At 44.3% G+C, this 17,552-nt stretch overlaps 1 protein-coding gene across 1 annotated transcript in view; it reads left to right on the top strand.

The window, feature by feature from the left end:
• The first annotated feature begins 13,086 nt into the window (after positions 1–13,086).
• Positions 13,087–17,552, top strand: part of C2CD2 (C2 calcium dependent domain containing 2) — a 48,069-nt gene continuing 43,603 nt past the window's right edge. Inside the window, exon 1 of the mRNA XM_060770292.2 lies at positions 13,087–13,803. Within this exon, the coding sequence (XP_060626275.2) occupies positions 13,489–13,803 (315 nt within the window). The 5' untranslated portion in view covers positions 13,087–13,488. The remainder of the gene's footprint in view (positions 13,804–17,552) is intronic.

Below are 17,552 nucleotides of genomic sequence, written 5' to 3'. Positions count from 1 at the left end.
AGAAGTGCAGATTAATTCAACTTGGCATCATGGCAAAAATGTGGAACAGGTAGCTTTGATTACAGAGCTTTTGCTTATTTTGGTTGTAAAGTAATACAAACTCTCTTTTTACATGTTCAATGTGTAAATATATTTTTATTGGGCACCTGACTTGGACAGGTGCCCAATACAAACAACAGATCCCCTTTTTCTCTTTGGGAGCTGAAACTGTCTCATAGTCCTATCTTGTTAAACAGATGTTATAAATATCTCAAACTATCAAGCCTGTCCCATCTTTTTATTGGTGAAGTGGTCTGAGCATTAAGTTCTGCAGACCAGATTCCAATTTTCAAAACTTGGTCATGTAATTCCACCTTGAGAAATCACACTCGTTCAGTCTCAAAAGGAAGGCAAACCTTGCCAAGAAATCCCTATGATAGCTTTCACTTTAGGATAAGTTGGAAATGACTTAAAAGCACACAACAGCAAGAGGGAAAATGTGGTGTTATTAGTAATTATGCCATTGCTATTTTTCCTTCAGTGATCTAAAAAAAAATTAATCCCCTCGCATGTGCCTATAGTTTTTGGGTAAATTGTTTATACATTTTATATCAATATTAGGATAATATCCAAGTATATTATCATTAGCTGCAGTAGCAATTAGTTCATCAGTATTAAACCATATATATAGTAGGCTTGGGTAACTACGGAAAAATTTGGTTCTAAACTCGTTTCGTTTTTAGGGGGGGGCTTGCGTTTCGTTTTTTTAAAGAATTCCGAAATTTTCCTTTAAAAAAGTTAGAAATATACTAAATTTCGTAAAATTACGAATCGATTCATTAATGGCGGACGTGATTGCGCAATATGCTAAAAAACCCTCCAAATGGGACAGGGGGAACTTCTGAAGCTTCCCTCTCCCTCTGTTGTTGACTGTTGGTGTGATAATTTATTTTTTATCACTGATAAAACAAACAACAACTATAAAACTTGCACCAGACATACGGAAATAATTACAAAACAATTACGAAACAATACGAAATAAATTGGAAAAATTGTTTCGATTTTTAATTACTCCTCACAGTAGTCCTGCATGGCTCAATATTGGATCGTAAGCTAATTTAAATATGAATTAATAACGAATTACGAAATTAACGAACGAAACTGCCCAAGCCTAATATATAGATGTGATTTTTTTCTGCAACTATAGGGGCATTATTGTGTCATACTACTTTTAATCCATATCATGATTTAACTCCCCTCTAGAGCAGGGATGACAAACATGTCCCTCTTGGAGCCCTTTCAATACTACATAATTATATCACTGTGATTCCACTCACAACATCATGGTAATGTCCTATGGAGTAATAGAGTTTGTAGTCTGATGAGACACAATTCACGTGAGAGGATTCTAAATACCCCTCCATAAATTGCAAATCCCAGGATTCTATAGGATGTCATGTGCTTGGACTACAGTGCCCATCATTCATCATTGTTTGATGTACAAGTGAGAATGGGAATTCCAGTCCAACAATACATGAAGATCCTCTTTTCCCAGCTTACTATAAAGGGACACTATCAAGATAAGTACTCAATGAGTGTTCTGTTCAGTATCCAAAAAAATGGGTTTTTAAACATAATGCTCTTATGGTGATAACATCTGTTTTAAAAGAGCCATTTATTTCAAAACTCTGAATAAATGTGCTTCAAATAACAGCTTTAATAGATGCATGTAGTTGGGGATACTTACAAATTTTAACAAGCCTTCAATCTTAATAGTGTGGTCTCCATTGTGTTTTTGTTTTGCTGTGTTTTGATTTTCATTGCACTTAAGATGATTGATTATACACACTGTTTCCTTTCATGTGACTGAACTGCTGATTGTTCTCTTTTTACAAACAAACGTCAACTTTTAATATCTAGATAAATATGTCTCAAAACAAAATTAACAAAAGGTCTGATTTTTGTGGAGGGGATCTCAATTGAAAAGCCATGTGGTGTAGTCATCACCAGCATATGATAAGAGTTGTAGAATTGCATTCAAGTTGCTTTTGATATTACACTAAAAGCATATAAGACAAATTGAAGAAAAACATTTTTATAATTATGTATATCTTGTATACATTACATACTGGTTTAATACGTATTTGTTCAATTTTAAGTAGGAATGTAACTTTTTAGGAATGAATTCATAGTTTCAGAACTCTTCTTGTAATGTTGCTGCTTTGTAATTACTTTTCTACTGTATTTTTTTCTTTAACTAGATCTTTATTAAGAAAACGTGGAGTAAAATAAACTTGTTCTTTTGAGTGATTTCCTTCTCATATGCAGTTCTAATATATTATGTGCTGCTGTTACTCCTCTTCTTACATATAAGACCCAAGGTGTATCAATTGAATGTCATGCTTATTTAAAGTATACATCAAAGCACATCACATATAACCAATCCTCTGCATGTCAATGTGGAAATATGTCCCACAGTATTATATTCAGTTCAATTTGACTTTTTCTCAGGTCACTTGTTCTAGTTTGCAGGCTTACATCTTAATGTTTACTTTGAACTTCTATCAGTTCTGTTCCCAAATAAGTATGCATAGTATTTCAGCTTTAAAACAGACAGACACACACATACTAAGTTATATTAACTATAATTAAACTATCAGACAATGTGGGTGTATCCGTGTGCAGATGCATGTTTGTGCACTCCACATCTCCTATCTGAATGTGATGGCATAGGTTCTCAAGATACTCCTTCTATCACAAAACCAGATTTCAGCCTTTTACACTACAATTCCGATTATCTCAAATAATTAGCCTTACTGGTGAGGATGATGTGAAGGACTGTAGCTATGCAGGAAGGCTGAATTAGAGCCCTATTCCAAATAATTCTGTCACCTGCATGAAATTTTCTTTCACTCCCTAAATTGCTAAGATTGCAATATCATAAAACTTCAATTGCACATTTAAAATACACTTTCAACATCAAAAAGGTGCAAAGATTTTAGAAAACTACAAACATAGTGGATATAAGAGTTCAAGGTAAAAATGGTTTTCAATGTCTTACTGTAATGCTTGAAATCTAAGGATTAGAATTTCATGGAGAGGGAGGAATTCCTCTTTGAAAAAGCAATGTCCTCCCATATTTAAACTCTTGTGATTGTTCCATCTCTTTTAGGGCCCTTCCACACAGCCATATAACCTAGAATATCAAGGCAGAAAGCCCCAAAATATCTGCTTTGAACTGGGTTATCTGAGTCCACACTGCCATATATTCCAGTTCAAAGCCGATAACCTGGGGTTTTATTCAGCTGTGTGGAAGGAGCCTTAGAAAACCCTTGATTTTGGTGGGCTGTACTGAACAGTTCTCCCCATCATGGCTCTTGCTCACAATTGTATCTACCTTATCAAAAATGAGCAACTGTGGATCGCTTACTAGTCTTTTCATGCTCTACTGCCAGATCTTTTGATTTGGAGTGATAGTTTTCTTTGTTTTTATTAAATATTTTAAATTTGCACATTTAACAAAAAAAACAATTAAAATCTCCAATAGATAGATGATAGATAGATAGATAGATAGACAGACAGACATAGTCACTATTTGGAACGTCTTGGACATGGAGTGATGTACAGTATCAATTCCATGACCCCACTAGCTGGCAAATGGAAACTAGCTGGTTTATAACACTGTTCTTCTTTCAAGTGCTCTGCCTAAAACACAGGTAAAAAGAGAGTATTACAAACTTGCATTGTAGTGATTGGGAATATTAAAAACTAGCATGTGCAATTTTAGGATGGGAACACTTTCAAATGAGAAATCCTTTAGATTACTTCTAGAGCTGTAAAAAAAAATCAATCTCACCAGTGTTGCTTATATGCAGAGAGAGAAGAGACCTAATTAAACAGAGCACTTCATACATTGATTGCATTTTGTAATTGTTAAAATTACTTTGCAAATTTAATCAACATAATTCCTACACTGCAGATGAAGGGTCCTGCGAGAGGCTGCAACCTTTTGAGTTTATGATGCATATAACATGACTTTTAGCTCATTTTCTCTAACCACACACAGAGAGAGCCTTTATTGACATATAACACCCAAAATCACAACACAGCAACAAGAGGTATTCACAGATGGAAAAAAACATACTTAAAATTACTAATCTCAAGGATAATATTTGCAACAGTCTCACAAAATAATGCATTAGATTTGTTCAGAAAATATGTAAGTTTTTAGCACCCTCGCCATTGAGAATCCTGTAAAAAATGGAATTTATGTATTTCTTCCATATATTATCAGAATGGGGCCAAACGCAGGATGATGAAGTGTTTCAACAGAGACCAAGGACCCTTCCACACAGCCCTATATTCCACAATATCAAGACTGAAAAATCCCACAATATCTGCTTTGAACTGGGTTATCTGAGTCCACACTCAAATAATGTGGGATTTTCTACCTTGATATTCTGGAATATAGGGCTGTGTGGAAAGGCTCCAAGTCACAAGAATTAACCTCATTTTCTCTAGTATGCTACAGTATTTCTCCATAATCCAGATAAGGTATAATACTATATATATATAAGATATAAACATATCAGTGTTTCTCAGCCTTCCTACAATCAAAGAGCATTCTGAACTCCACCAACGATGGATCTGCACCAAACTTAGCACACAGAACTCACATGACCAACAGAAAATACTGGAAGGGTTTGGTGGGCATTGGCCTTGGGTTTTGGAGTTATAGTTCACCTACTTCCAGAAAGCACTATGGACTATGATGGATCTGGGTCAAACTTGGCACAAATAATATGCTGAACTTGAACACTGGTGGATTTTGAGGGAAATAGACCTTGACATTTGAGAGTTGTAGTTGCTGGGATTTATAGTTCGCCTACAATCAAAGAGCATTCTGAACCCCACCAATAATAGAATTGGGCCAAACTTCTCACACAGAACCCCCATGCCTTGAAGGGACTCACAGGTGCAAGCTTCCCTCCAGCTTCGCACACTCTCCCTCACCTGCATATGCGCACCATGGTGCCAAGCATGCCTGCTCTCCCCTCCCCGCTTGGAGTCTCAGAAACAGCCCTCCCCTTAGCTGAGAGGTTGGCTGAGAGGCCAGCCAATCACAGTGAAGGAGGGCTTTTGGTGGGAGAAAAAAAGAGAAGGATAGGTAGAGAGATCTTCAGCTTTCTCTGCCAAAGGGGTTCCTAAGACCATCTAAAATATGTGTTTTGTGATGGTCTTTGGCGACCCCTCTGAAACACCTTTGTGACCCCCTCCCCAAGGGTCCCAACCCTCAGAATGAGAAACACTGATAGATAGATAGATAGACAGACAGACAGACAGACAGACAGACAGACAGACGCATAGAGAGAGAGAGAGAGAGAGACAGCACACACATATATTGGTATATATCTACTCAGGCATAAGCCCCTTAATTTCTTGGAGGATTACTTCCAGAACTGTAGTACAAGTTGCAATATTAATGCAAAACTGCAGTGGTGAAAAATACATGCACAAGCATTGATCTAAACAAAAAAGTAGCAAGCAACAAAAGTGATACTGGTTCAAGCACCTGTGGTGGAGGAGACCTTTGACAACCCAGCAACTTGGTGTTGCGATTTCGCACACCATTTTGCAGGCAAAGTTGCTCAGATAAGCCTTGAGCTCGACTCCAATTTCATCACAGTGCCAGAAGAGGTGATTGAGGCACCTGCTTGTCCAATTTTGTGGGATTCTTTTAGGCTTGTTCTTCCTGAGACCGTGGAAGAGATCCTTGGGGCTGTGAGGGCGACCACTTCGACTCTAGACCCTTGCCCATCTTGGCTCATTAAATCGGCCAGGGAGGGGTTGGTTGATTGGTTTGTGTTGATCATTAACGCATTGTTGGAGCAAGGGATTTTTCCATCTAATCTGAAACAGGCTGTGCTTCGTCCACTCCTCAAAAAGGCTTCCCTTGACTCCACAGTGCTGAACAATTATAGGCCGATCTCCAACCTCCCTTTTTTGGGTAAGGTGCTAGAGCGGGTGGTCGCCTCCCAGCTCCAGGGCTTTTTAGATGACATCAACTACCTAGATCAGTCACAGTCTGGTTTCAGGCCTGGTCACGGCACCGAGACAGCCTTGGTCGCCTTGGTGGATGACCTCCATAGAGAGCTGGACAGGGGGAGTGTGACTCTGCTGGTTCTCTTGGACATCTCAGCGGCTTTCGATACCATCGTTCATGATATCCTTCTGGGTCCTCTCTCTGAGATGGGTCTCGGGGGCACAGTTCTGTCGTGGCTCTGGTCCTTCCTGGAGGGACGAACCCAGATGGTGAAACTGGGAGACGCCTGCTCGGATCCCTGGCTTTTGACCTGTGGGGTCCCGCAAGGCTCTATTCTGTCTCCCATGCTTTTTAAAATCTACATGAAACCGCTGGGAGAGGTCATCCGGAGTTTTGGAGTTGGATGTCATCTCTACGCAGATGACACACAACTCTACTACTCTTTTCCACCTGACTTCAAGGAGGCCTCTTGGGTGCTGGATGAGTGCCTGGCCGCTGTGTCTATCTGGATGAGAAAGAACAAGCTGAAGATCAATCCCAACAAGACAGAGGTCCTCCTGGTCGATCGCAAACTGGATCGGGGTATAGGGTGGCAACCTGTGTTGGACGGGGTTACACTCCCCTTGAAGCCACAGGTCCGCAGTTTGGGAGTCCTCTTGGAGTCATCGCTCACGCTTGAGGCTCAGGCGTCGGCGGTGTCCGGGAGGGCTTTTGCACAATTGAGACTTGTGCGCCAGCTGCGACTGTACCTCGCGAAGGCTGATCTGGCCGGGGTGGTCCATGCCTTGGTCACCTCTAGATTGGACTACTGCAACGCGCTCTACATAGGGCTGCCCTTGAAAACTGCTCGGAAATTCCAACTGGTCCAACGGGCAGCAGCCAGGATGTTAACCGGGGCTCATTACAGAGAGAGGTCAACCCTCCTGTTTAAGGAGCTCCACTGGCTGCCGTTTATCTTCCGAGCCCAATTCAAGGTGCAGGTGCTTACCTGCAAAGCCCTGAATGGTTTGGGACCACCCTACCTACGTGATCGCATCTCCGTCTATGAACCCACACGCTCACTCCGGTCATCTGGGGAGGCCCTGCTCGTGATCCCGCCCACGTCGCAGGCACACTTGGTGGGAACTCGAGACAGGGCCTTTTCTGTGGTGGCCCCCCGACTCTGGAACGCTCTCCTGAAAGATCTTAGACAGGCCCCTTCGCTGGCAGTCTTCAGAAAGAACTTGAAGACCTGGCTATTCCGATGTGCCTTTTCAGATTAGGAACCCCCAATACCAAGTCCTAGAAGCACTTTAGTAGAACTAAGATCACTGTACACCGCACACTGCACTTACTTTATAATCCTACATACCTCCTGCCACATCAGCACTTTTAATCTTGTACCCATTACTCTGGCCTGGCTCAGTTTTATATTGTCTTGATGTCTTGATGTATTGTTATTGCTGTTGTTTATTTCTGCTTAACTGCTTTTAATTTGCTCAAGGTATTGTACTGTTGTATTGTGTTTTGAGGCCTTGGCCTATGTAAGCCGCATCGAGTCCTGTGGGAGATGCTAGTGGGGTACAAATAAAGTTATGATAATAATAATAATAATAATAATAATAATAATGTAATTAATGTAAAAAAAAACATGATTGGGCTGACCTCTGTGGGTGAGAATATTATAGAGAATATTACAAAGGTATACTGTGCCTCATTTAATGAAGCTTCCGGGGCATGATTCCTTCCACAAAAACGTTGGTAATAGTAAAGCTAGGTTCCTACAACACCCACAAAAGTTCAATATGTTTCAATATAGATGTAATTCAAAACTGGAAAAAAATCCACGAGGAAGGTCAACTAAGGCCCCTTCCACACAGATGAATAAAATCCCACATTTCCTGCTTCGAAAAGGGACATATGGCAGTGTGGACTCAGATAACCCAGTTCAAAGCAGATATTGTGGGATTTCCTGCCTTGATATTCCGGGTTATATGGCTGAGTTGGAAGGGACCTAAGACTTGGATAAGCCACTAGAAGTGCTTTGAACCTTGTAACATTCCAAATTGCATCCAAAAATTATTTATTTTATTTTCACCTGTCTTCAGTTTTCTTATATAGGTTGATCTTTTAAAAAAAAAACAAACAAAAAACAAACAACAGACCGGGTATAGCCGGTGAGGCAGGCTTATCTGATTTTTAAAAACTGTTTATACCTTTACAGAAACAAATTCCATACCTTGCCAATTGCAGCCAAAGCAGGATCAGCAAGGTTAGAATCTCATTTGTTTCCCAGCTCATATTTATGGTTTTGCTACAATCTGACACTGACAGTATGTTTCTTCACTTTCACCATCATCTCAATGCCAACACAGCTTTTAAAAGTCTATCTAAATAGAAGGCAAAGGGGCTGAGGGCCAGGGAATAGAGCAGGCATAAAAAGGCTTCATTTAAAAAAAAATAGCACTTCATTTTCATAGGCTCTTGTTATCCGAGCTATGCCTGTACAATGAACATTAGAGGCATCCTCTTCACTATGTATGAATTTCTGTAACATGTAAGCCAATGTCTGCTGTGGTTTTTCCCTTTTTATGGTTAACAGCTGCTTATAGGGTAAGCAGATGTACACAAGTGAATTTAGGTTCAACTCCATCATTGGTGGAATTCAGAATGCTCTTTGACTGTAGGCAAACTATAAATCCCAGCAATTTCAACTCCCAAATGTCAAGGTCTAGTTTGCCCAAACTCTACCAGTGTTCCCCTTTGGGCATATTGAATATTTGTGCCAAGTTTAGTCCAGATCTATCATTGTTTGAGTCCACAATGCTCTCTAGATGTAGGTGAACTACAACACCAAAATGCAAGGTCAATGCCCATCAAACCCTTCCAGTATTTTCTGTTCGTTGTGGGAGTTCTGTGTGCCAAAATTGGAGTTCCAAATGGTCTTTGATTGTAGGTGAACTATAAATCCCAGCAACTAAAACTCCCAAATGACAAAATCAATTCCCCTGAACACCACCAGTGCTCAAATTTAGGTGCATGGGGTATTTGTGCCAAATGTGGTCCAGCGAATGAAAATACATCCTGCATATCAGATATTTACATGACAATTCATAACAGTTGCAAAATTACAGTTGTGAAGTAGCAACAAAAATAATGTTATGGCGCTCTACGTGGGGTTGCCCTTGAAGACTGCCCGGAAGCTTCAGATGGTCCAGCGCTCGGCAGCCAGGTTGCTAACAGGAGCGGCACTCAGGGAGCATACCACTCCTCTGTTGAGCCAGCTCCACTGGCTGCCAATTTGCTACCGAGCACAATTCAAGGTGCTGGCTTTAGCCTATAAAGCCCTAAACGGTTCTGGCCCCACTTACCTCTCCGAACGCATCTCCATCTATGAACCGGCTAGGACATTAAGATCGTCTGGGGAGGCCCTGCTCTCAGTCCCGCCTGCGTCACAGGCGCGCTTGGCGGGGACGAGAGACAGGGCCTTCTCAGTGGTGGCCCCTCGGCTATGGAATGCCTTGCCGGCAGACATCAGACAGGCACCTTCGTTGCTGGCGTTTCGGAAAAAGGTTAAGACCTGGCTTTATGAACAGGCGTTTGGTTGAACAGTGCAATCAATCAAGGAAGACGGTAAATGGAACATAGGAATGGCACAAGGATTATGAGAATGGATCTGATTTCACTGAGGCGTTACGTTGTGTGTGTTGACTGTCCTGTTCTGTTTTGTTAACTGTTGTGGGTTGATGTTGTTGATCCTGTTTGTCGCACTTGTTGCGTTTTAATTGCACTAACGCTGTTAATAATTTGTACCATGTAAACCGCATAGAGTCGCCTGTCTGGCTGAAATATGCGGTATAATAAATATGGTTGGGGTCACCACAACATGAGGAACTGTATTAAGGGATCGCGGCATCAGGAAGGTTGAGTCTGTTGTTTATTCGTTCAGTCACTTCCGACTCTTCATTACCTCATGGACCAGCCCACGCCAGAGCACCCTGTTGGCCGTCACCACCCCCAGCTCCTTCAAAGTCAAGCCAATCACTTCGAGGATACCATCCATCCATCTTGCCCTTGACCGGCCCCTTCTTTGTTTTTCCTTCCATTTTCCCCAGCATAATTGTCTCCTCCAAGCTTTCCTGTCTTCTCATGTTGTGGCGAAAGTACTTCATTTTTGCTTCTAATATCCTTCCCTCCAATGAGCAGTCGGGCTTTATTTCCTGAAGTATGGACTGGTTGGATGTTCTCATGGTCCAAGGCACTCTCAGAACTCTCCTCCAGCACCACAGTTCAAAAGCATCTATCTTCCTTCACTCAGCCTTCCTTATGGTCCAGCTCTCACACCCATAGCTTACTACAGGGAATATCATTGCTTTGACTATGCAGATTTTCATTGCCATTGTGATGTCTTTACTCTTCACTATTTTATCAAGATTGGCCACTGGCGGAGCAGGCAGAGGATAACATGGTACATGTTACAACAGCTGTGAAGGCAGAAGAAGGCTGCAATAGATTGAGAAGCCATGCTCATCGTGTTAACTACACCACCAGTGGAACCTCACTCTGTGAAGACTGTGTGTTGATCAGCTGTGCACTGACCTCCACACATTAAAAAAACTCACACACAGGCGTCTTCCAAGAAAAATAAAAACAAACCAACAAAAGTCCCATGGTGATCAGCGGGGGCAGGACTGTGAAATCTGGGGGCAGCAGCAACAGGGGCAGGACTGTGAAATCTGGAAGCCCCTAGTCACAGACTGGCACATGGGCGGTGGATACGGACTCAATCGTTCTACCTCAAGGTCTGAGGCAGTTGAGTAGTTCAGCAATTGTATCCATGACTGAGCAGCCCTTTCTAGGATCCACTCTGCTCACCCCACATGGGGAAGGGGCTAGAAAAGGTACCCTAAGCATAGTCTGCCTCTCTTACCCCTGAGTGGACTGCCGCATCCAGTGGGGTCACCACCCTGAGGTCAAAAAAGAAAAATGAACTTCAGAACATGGAACGTATGGACACTGATGGACAACACTGACAGTGAACGCCTCAAACGCAGAACTACCATCATTGCAAGGGAGCTGGGACGCTTTAACATCGACATAGCAGCATTTTGGGAGAACTGGGGAGCAGGAGAGGGACAGCTGAAAGAAAAAAAAGGAGACTGAAGAATGCACGGAACTGGCGTTGCTATCAGAAATGATCTGGTGAAGCATCTGACCGAAGCACCCACTGGCATCAATGAACGACTCTCAACCCTCTGAATGGAACTTGCCAAAAACCGACAGGCAACCATCATAAGTGCCTATGCACCAACACTAAGTTGTTAATGTTTCTTCCAGCAATTTTGACTTCAGCCTTGCATTGGTCAAGCTTCGCACGTTGCATGATGTGTTCTGCATACAACTTGAATAGGTTGGGTGAGAGTATACAACCCAGCCGTAAGCCTTTCCCATTCTTGAACCAGTCTGTTGTTCCATGGTCAGTTCTTACTGTTGCTACAGTCCAAATTCGTAATCTGACTGGGCATGTTGAGGAAGGATATGAGAAAGGTTGCATTACTGGAACAGTTTTTTGTTGACCTTACAGCAGCCTATGACATGGTGCAACATAAGAAAATGCTGCAGAAAGTCTACCATATTACCTGAGACTATGATTTTACAAAAACTATCCAGACTCTCCTAGAAAACCGTAGCTTCTATGTGGAGTTTCAAGGCAGGAAAAGTAGATGGAGAATGCAAAAGAATGGTTTGCCCCAAGGCAGCGTTCTTGCACCGACCTTGTTTAATACCTTTACTAACGATCAGCCACAACCATCACTCACAAAGAGCTTTATATATGCTGATGACCTTGGCCTAACAACACAAGCAAAAGACTTTGAAACAGTTGAAATCCAACTTACTAATGCCTTGAATGATCTCTCCAGCTATTACAAAGATAACCAGCTGGAGGCTAATCCTGTCGAGACACAAGTTTGTGCTTTCCATCTACACAACAGTGAAGCCAACAAGAAATTGAAAATCACCTGGGAAGGTCAAGAGCTTGGACATTGTTTCCATCCTAAATATCTCGGTGTCAACTTAGATCGAACACTAGCATATAGAAAACACTGCTTGAACACCAAGCACAAAGTAGCTGCATGCAGTAACATCCTGCGAAAACTTACTGGCAGCACATGGGGTGCAGACCCAAAATTAGTAAGAACACCAGCCCTGGCCTTGTCTTACTCAACTGCAGAGTATGCCTGCCCTGTTTGGCATAGGTCCGCCCATGCAAAGCAGGTGAACATAGCATTGAATGAAACATGCAGAATAATCACAGGATGTCTTAAACCTACATCTGTTTATAAACTCTACAAGCTAGCTGGTATTGCCCCCCCCCCCCCATGTGTGATGGGAAGTTGCTGCTAAATGTGAGAGAATCAAGGTTGAACACTGTGAAAGCCATCCACTACACGGCTACCAGCCTCCTCCCAGTAGAATCAAATCCAGGAAAAGCTTCATGAGAACTACCACTCCTCTTGGCATCCCTTCAGCAACAGCAAGGGTATCCCTCTGGGCAGCTAAAGTAGGAAATCCCAACTGGATGCCCCCCCCCCCGCGAGGGTCTTCCTCCAGGGGCAAACCAAGAATGGGCAACTTGGAAGTTCCTGAACAGACTCGGAAGTGGAGTGGGCAGATCAAAAGACAACCTGGCAAAATGGCACTACCTAAAAGAACCCTTCACCTTGTGCGACTGTGGAGCGGAACAGACAACTCCGCATCTGTATGCTTGTCCACTATGCCCTGCCTCATGTACAGAGGAAGAAGTGTTGGAGGCTACAGACAATGCTGTTGCTGTTGCCCGTTTTTGGTCAAAAGATATTTAGCCACCTGCTCTACTTCTATTTTTATCGGTTTTATACTTATGTATGCAACGGTTTTGATACGAAATAAATAACTGTTGCCCCTTGGCCGTGATACAGAAGGTTGAGAAGCGCCGACCCGCGCCCTGGGGAGGTGTGAGCGCCAGAGGCGTGGAAGCGGTGCCGGGGCGCATTGCTCCCTCCTTCCCTCCTTCCCTCCCTGCCTCCCTCCCTCCCTCCTTCCTTGGGCCGGGCCTGAGCGGTGCGAGGGGGCGCGGCGGCGTGGAGCCGGAGGCGGCATTCCTTGTCGGGCCCCTTTCCAGGAAAGCGTGCCAGGAGGAGCCCGCCTCCCTCGACTGGCTCCCCTCCTTCCTCTTCTGGGCTGGGAGCTGGAGCAAAGCGGGCGAGGAGGCGGCTCTGCCGGGTCCCGGAGAAACTCCGCGGCTCTCCTTTCCCCAAGCGCAGCCAGGCAGCCCTTCCTTCGGGAGGAGGCGAGGAGTGGGTGTCCTTCTGGAGCCCTTTCGCCGCCGCCGCCATCTCCCAGCTGAAGGGCAGGATTATCCGTCGCAAATGCCTTGAAAGGAGGAGGAGGAGGCGGCGGAGGCGGAGGGGAGGGAGCTGGCTCTGCGGCCCCAAGGATGGTCAGTCATGGCTTGGCTGGGTGAGCTCCAGCGCCTCTCGCTGCTCTCCTTGTTTACGGCCGCGCTGGCCGTCCTGCTCCTCTACCTGGTGCAGTATGGCCTGAGAGCTCTGCGGAGAGAAGCAGGAGGAAGAGGAGGAAGCGAGGAGGAGGAGGAAGAGAAGGCGCCGCCGCTGCTCCTGCCTCCTGGACCCCTGCGAGGCGGCTCGGAGGACTCCTTCTTCGCCTGGCTCCTGGCCCTGGACACTTGGAAGGGCGAGTGGCACAGAGCCTGGGTTGCCGCCCTCAACGAGGAAGCCCGGAGATATGCCAGCCGAGCACAGGTGGGTCTCTTTAGGGGGGGGGGGGAGCGGGGCTGGGGTGCTCTGGGGGTGCTCCCTGCGCGTTTGAGTGCTTCTACATTGCAGAACGAGTGTGGTTTGACCAGCCCTCCAAGGCAGAGAAGGCAAAAGGCCTTGTAGAAGTGTCACCCCCACGATTCCATAAGAGTCACAGCGGCATAAACCCCACTTGGCCAATTGAAACATTCACACCTACCTCGAACAGACAAGAGTTCTTTCTCCCATCCTGGACATTATTCCACAGATATATAAACCCCATTTTCCTAGTTTCCAATAGACCTCACAATCTCTGAGGAGGCCTGCCATAGATGTGCGTGAAACGTCAGGAAAGAATGCTTCTGGAACATGGTCATGCAGCCAGGAAAGCTCACAACAACCCAGTGATTCTGGCCATGAAAGCCTTCAATGATACATTTCCCTGTTGCCTTGTTCCCAACAAACCTCACAACCTCTGAGGATGCCTGCCATAGATGTGGGTGAAAAATCAGGAAATAATGCTTCTGGAACATGGCCATACAGCCCGGAAAACTCACAACCCAAAGATTTCAGTCATGAATGAAAGCCTTTGACAATACATTTCCCACTTGTCTTGTTTCCAACAAACCTCACAACCTCTGAGGATGCCTGCCATAGATGTGGGTGAAATGTTAGGAGATAATGCTTCTGGAATGTGGCTATACAGCCCGGGAAACTCACAACAACCCAGTGATTCCAGCCATGAACGCCTTCGACAATACATTTCCCACTTGTCTTGTTTCCAACAAACCTCACAACTTCTGCCATAGGTGTGGGTGAAATGTCAGGAAAAAATGCTTCTGGAACATGGCCATACAGCCCGGGAAACTCACAACAACCCAGTGATTCCAGCCATTAATGAAAGCCTTCAACAATACTTTTCCCACTTGCCTTGTTTCCAGCAAACCTCACAACCTCTGAGGATGCCTGCCATAGATGTGGGTGAAATGTCAGAAGAGAATGCTCTTGGAACATGGCCATACAGCCTGGAAAACTTGCAGCTACCCCCAGTTAAAGTGGTATCTAACTGCATTCATTCTACAGCAAACAAGCTCCCTTTAGAAGTCAGTCGCACTTCCTAGGAGAGAGTCTGGTCCAGAGTAAGACTGTAGTATTAATGCAGTTTGAGACCACTTTAACTGCCAGGGCTCAAGGCTATGGAAGCAAAGGAGTTTTGATTTGACAGGGCCTTTGCCCTTGTCTGCCCAAGAGTGCTGTCCTCTCCTCACCAAGCTGCCACTTTCATGCTTCCATAGCACTGAGCCCTGGCACTTCAAGTAATGTCAAAGTGTGCCCATTCTACAGTCAAATGCTTATTAAGACTGCAGACCAAGAGCCTATCTAGACTAAATGCAGTTTTAAAGGTAAAGGTTTCCCCTGACATTATGTCTAATCGAATCTGACTCTGGGGGGTGATACTCATCTCAATTTCTAAGCTGAAAAGCCAGCGTTGTCCGTAGACACCTCCTAGGTCATGTGGTCGGCATGACTGCATGGAGCACCATTACCTTCCTGCAGACACAGTACCTATTGATCTACTCACCTTCTTGCTGGATTCAAACCACCAACCTTCAGCAATTTAATCTGCTGCAGCACCAGGAGGCCCAAATGCAGTTTGACCCCACTTTAACTGCCAGAGCTCATTACTTTGCTGTTCTGGCAGTCGCTCTTTTATGTCTTTTGCAGTCTCTGCCAAAGGGTGCTGGTGCTTCATCAAATGATTCCAAAACATTGAGACCTGGCAAATAAAGTGGTGTCAAGCTGCATTAATTCTGCAGTCCAGATGCACCCAGACAGCAGAGTAATTAAGACAGCTCGACTCTGCAAATGCAGTGGGTTGTCTTGGTTGGGACTTTTTTTTTCATGTCAGGAGCGACTTGAGAAACTGCTAGTTGCTTCTGGTGTGAGAGAATGGGCTGTCTGCAAGGACATTGCTCAGGGGACGCTGGGATGTTTTGCCATCCTGTGAGAGGCTCCTCTCATATCCTCGCATGGGAAGCTGGAGCTGACAGACAGGAGCTCACCTGCTTCCCAGATTCGAACCGTCAACCTTTTAAGGGTTTAACCCACTGCAAGCCTGGATATATTTTTTTCCTCTTATGAAAAGCATTCTCCTTTTGACCCCAGGCTTGCAATACCTCACATTAATAAACAGTGCATTCCTGTTTTATGTGGGAAGTGGGCTTGCTTATCTCTGAGGAAGTATCCAGATACATTCCATTAATGCAAATGCCCTTGAAATCAATGGTTTCCTTCCCCCTTTGGGAATGATTAAGATTCTTATTTTTTTCTTTATTTAAGCGTGGAATCTAAAATCTGTCTCATGCCGTTTTGTACACTGCAAAATGTGGTGCTTGCAAATCTGTGCAGGACTTGGTCTATTCTTTCTTGTCCTGCTTTCTTTTGTCTTGGGAGCAGGCCCGTAGCCAGGATTTCATTTCGGGGGGGGGGGGGGGGGGGACAGGGACGGGACTGAACTTTTTTCAGGAGGGGTTCGGGGGGGGGGGCTGAGTCTGAGTGAAAGAGGGTCTAGCCTAGCAAACCTTTTGTATCATTACCCCAATACCCCCATGCATATGGGATATATTGAGTATGGTGATCAGATCATGATATGAATAAACATAACAGTTTAAATAATGCACCAGTAAGGCCTTTTCGCGAACCACCATGAGAATTTTGGGGGGGGGGCTGAAGCCCCTCAAGCCCCCCCCCCCCCCCCCCCCCGGCTACATGCCTGCTTGGGAGCAAGTATGGTGCAATGATTTGGGTGTTGGAGACAAGGGTCCAAGTAGCCACTCAGCCATAGAAATCCTTCTGGAAGATTTGAACAAATCCTGCGCTCTCAGGCCCCTTCCAGACAGGCCCTCTATCCCAGGATCTGATCCCAAGTTTTCTGCTTTAAACTGGATTATATGAGTCCGTACTACCAGATAATCTGGGATAAACAGAAAACCTGGGATCAGATCCTAGGATATAGGGCCTATCTGGAAGGGCCCCCAGTGTCAGGAAGAAAACATTGTCAGGCCCCTTCTAACATGCCTTAGAGTCACCATGAGTTGGAAATGACTTGAAGGTACACAACAACAAATCCCTTGCCTAATTAGATTTTTCCATATAATGTTAATGACTTTAAGCACTTTTAAAAACATTACCAAGTTGGACAGTAAATTGTGAGGAGAGGGAGAGAAGAAGGTCAAAGGCTAGGAAGCAAGCTTGCTGTAGGAAAACTGATAGGAAAGTAACAATGCCTTGCATGCGTACATCCTTTCCAAGAAGGCAACTGCATCCTCTTTGGAGCTTGCTGCCTGACTGTGCAATGTGTTTTTTCACTCTCCAAAACTCAAAATAATGCTGTCATCAGGAAACCAATGCAATTGCTTTGCTTCACCACAACCAAACAGCCTTGGAAAGAGAGTACAGGCAGTCCCCAAGTTACAAGGTTCTGTAGGTTTGTTCTTAAGTTTTAATTTGTATGTCAGTCAGAACAGGTACATTTTGTAAGTGTAACTCCAGTAATCTTTGGGCCCTTCCACACAGCCCTATATCAAAGAATATCAAGGCAGAAAATCCCACAATATCTGCTTTGAATGGGGTTATCTGAGTCTACTCTTAGATAATGTGGGATATAGGGTTGGGATATAGGGTTGTGTGGAAGGGTCCTGGATCTATCTATCTTTGCATAGCATAGGGAAGGATTAACATCCCTGTGGTGTTTG

The sequence above is a fragment of the Anolis sagrei genome, chromosome 3 (assembly GCF_037176765.1).
Source record: "Anolis sagrei isolate rAnoSag1 chromosome 3, rAnoSag1.mat, whole genome shotgun sequence".
Lineage (NCBI taxonomy): Eukaryota > Metazoa > Chordata > Lepidosauria > Squamata > Dactyloidae > Anolis > Anolis sagrei.
This window is presented reverse-complemented; position numbering and strand designations above follow the sequence as displayed.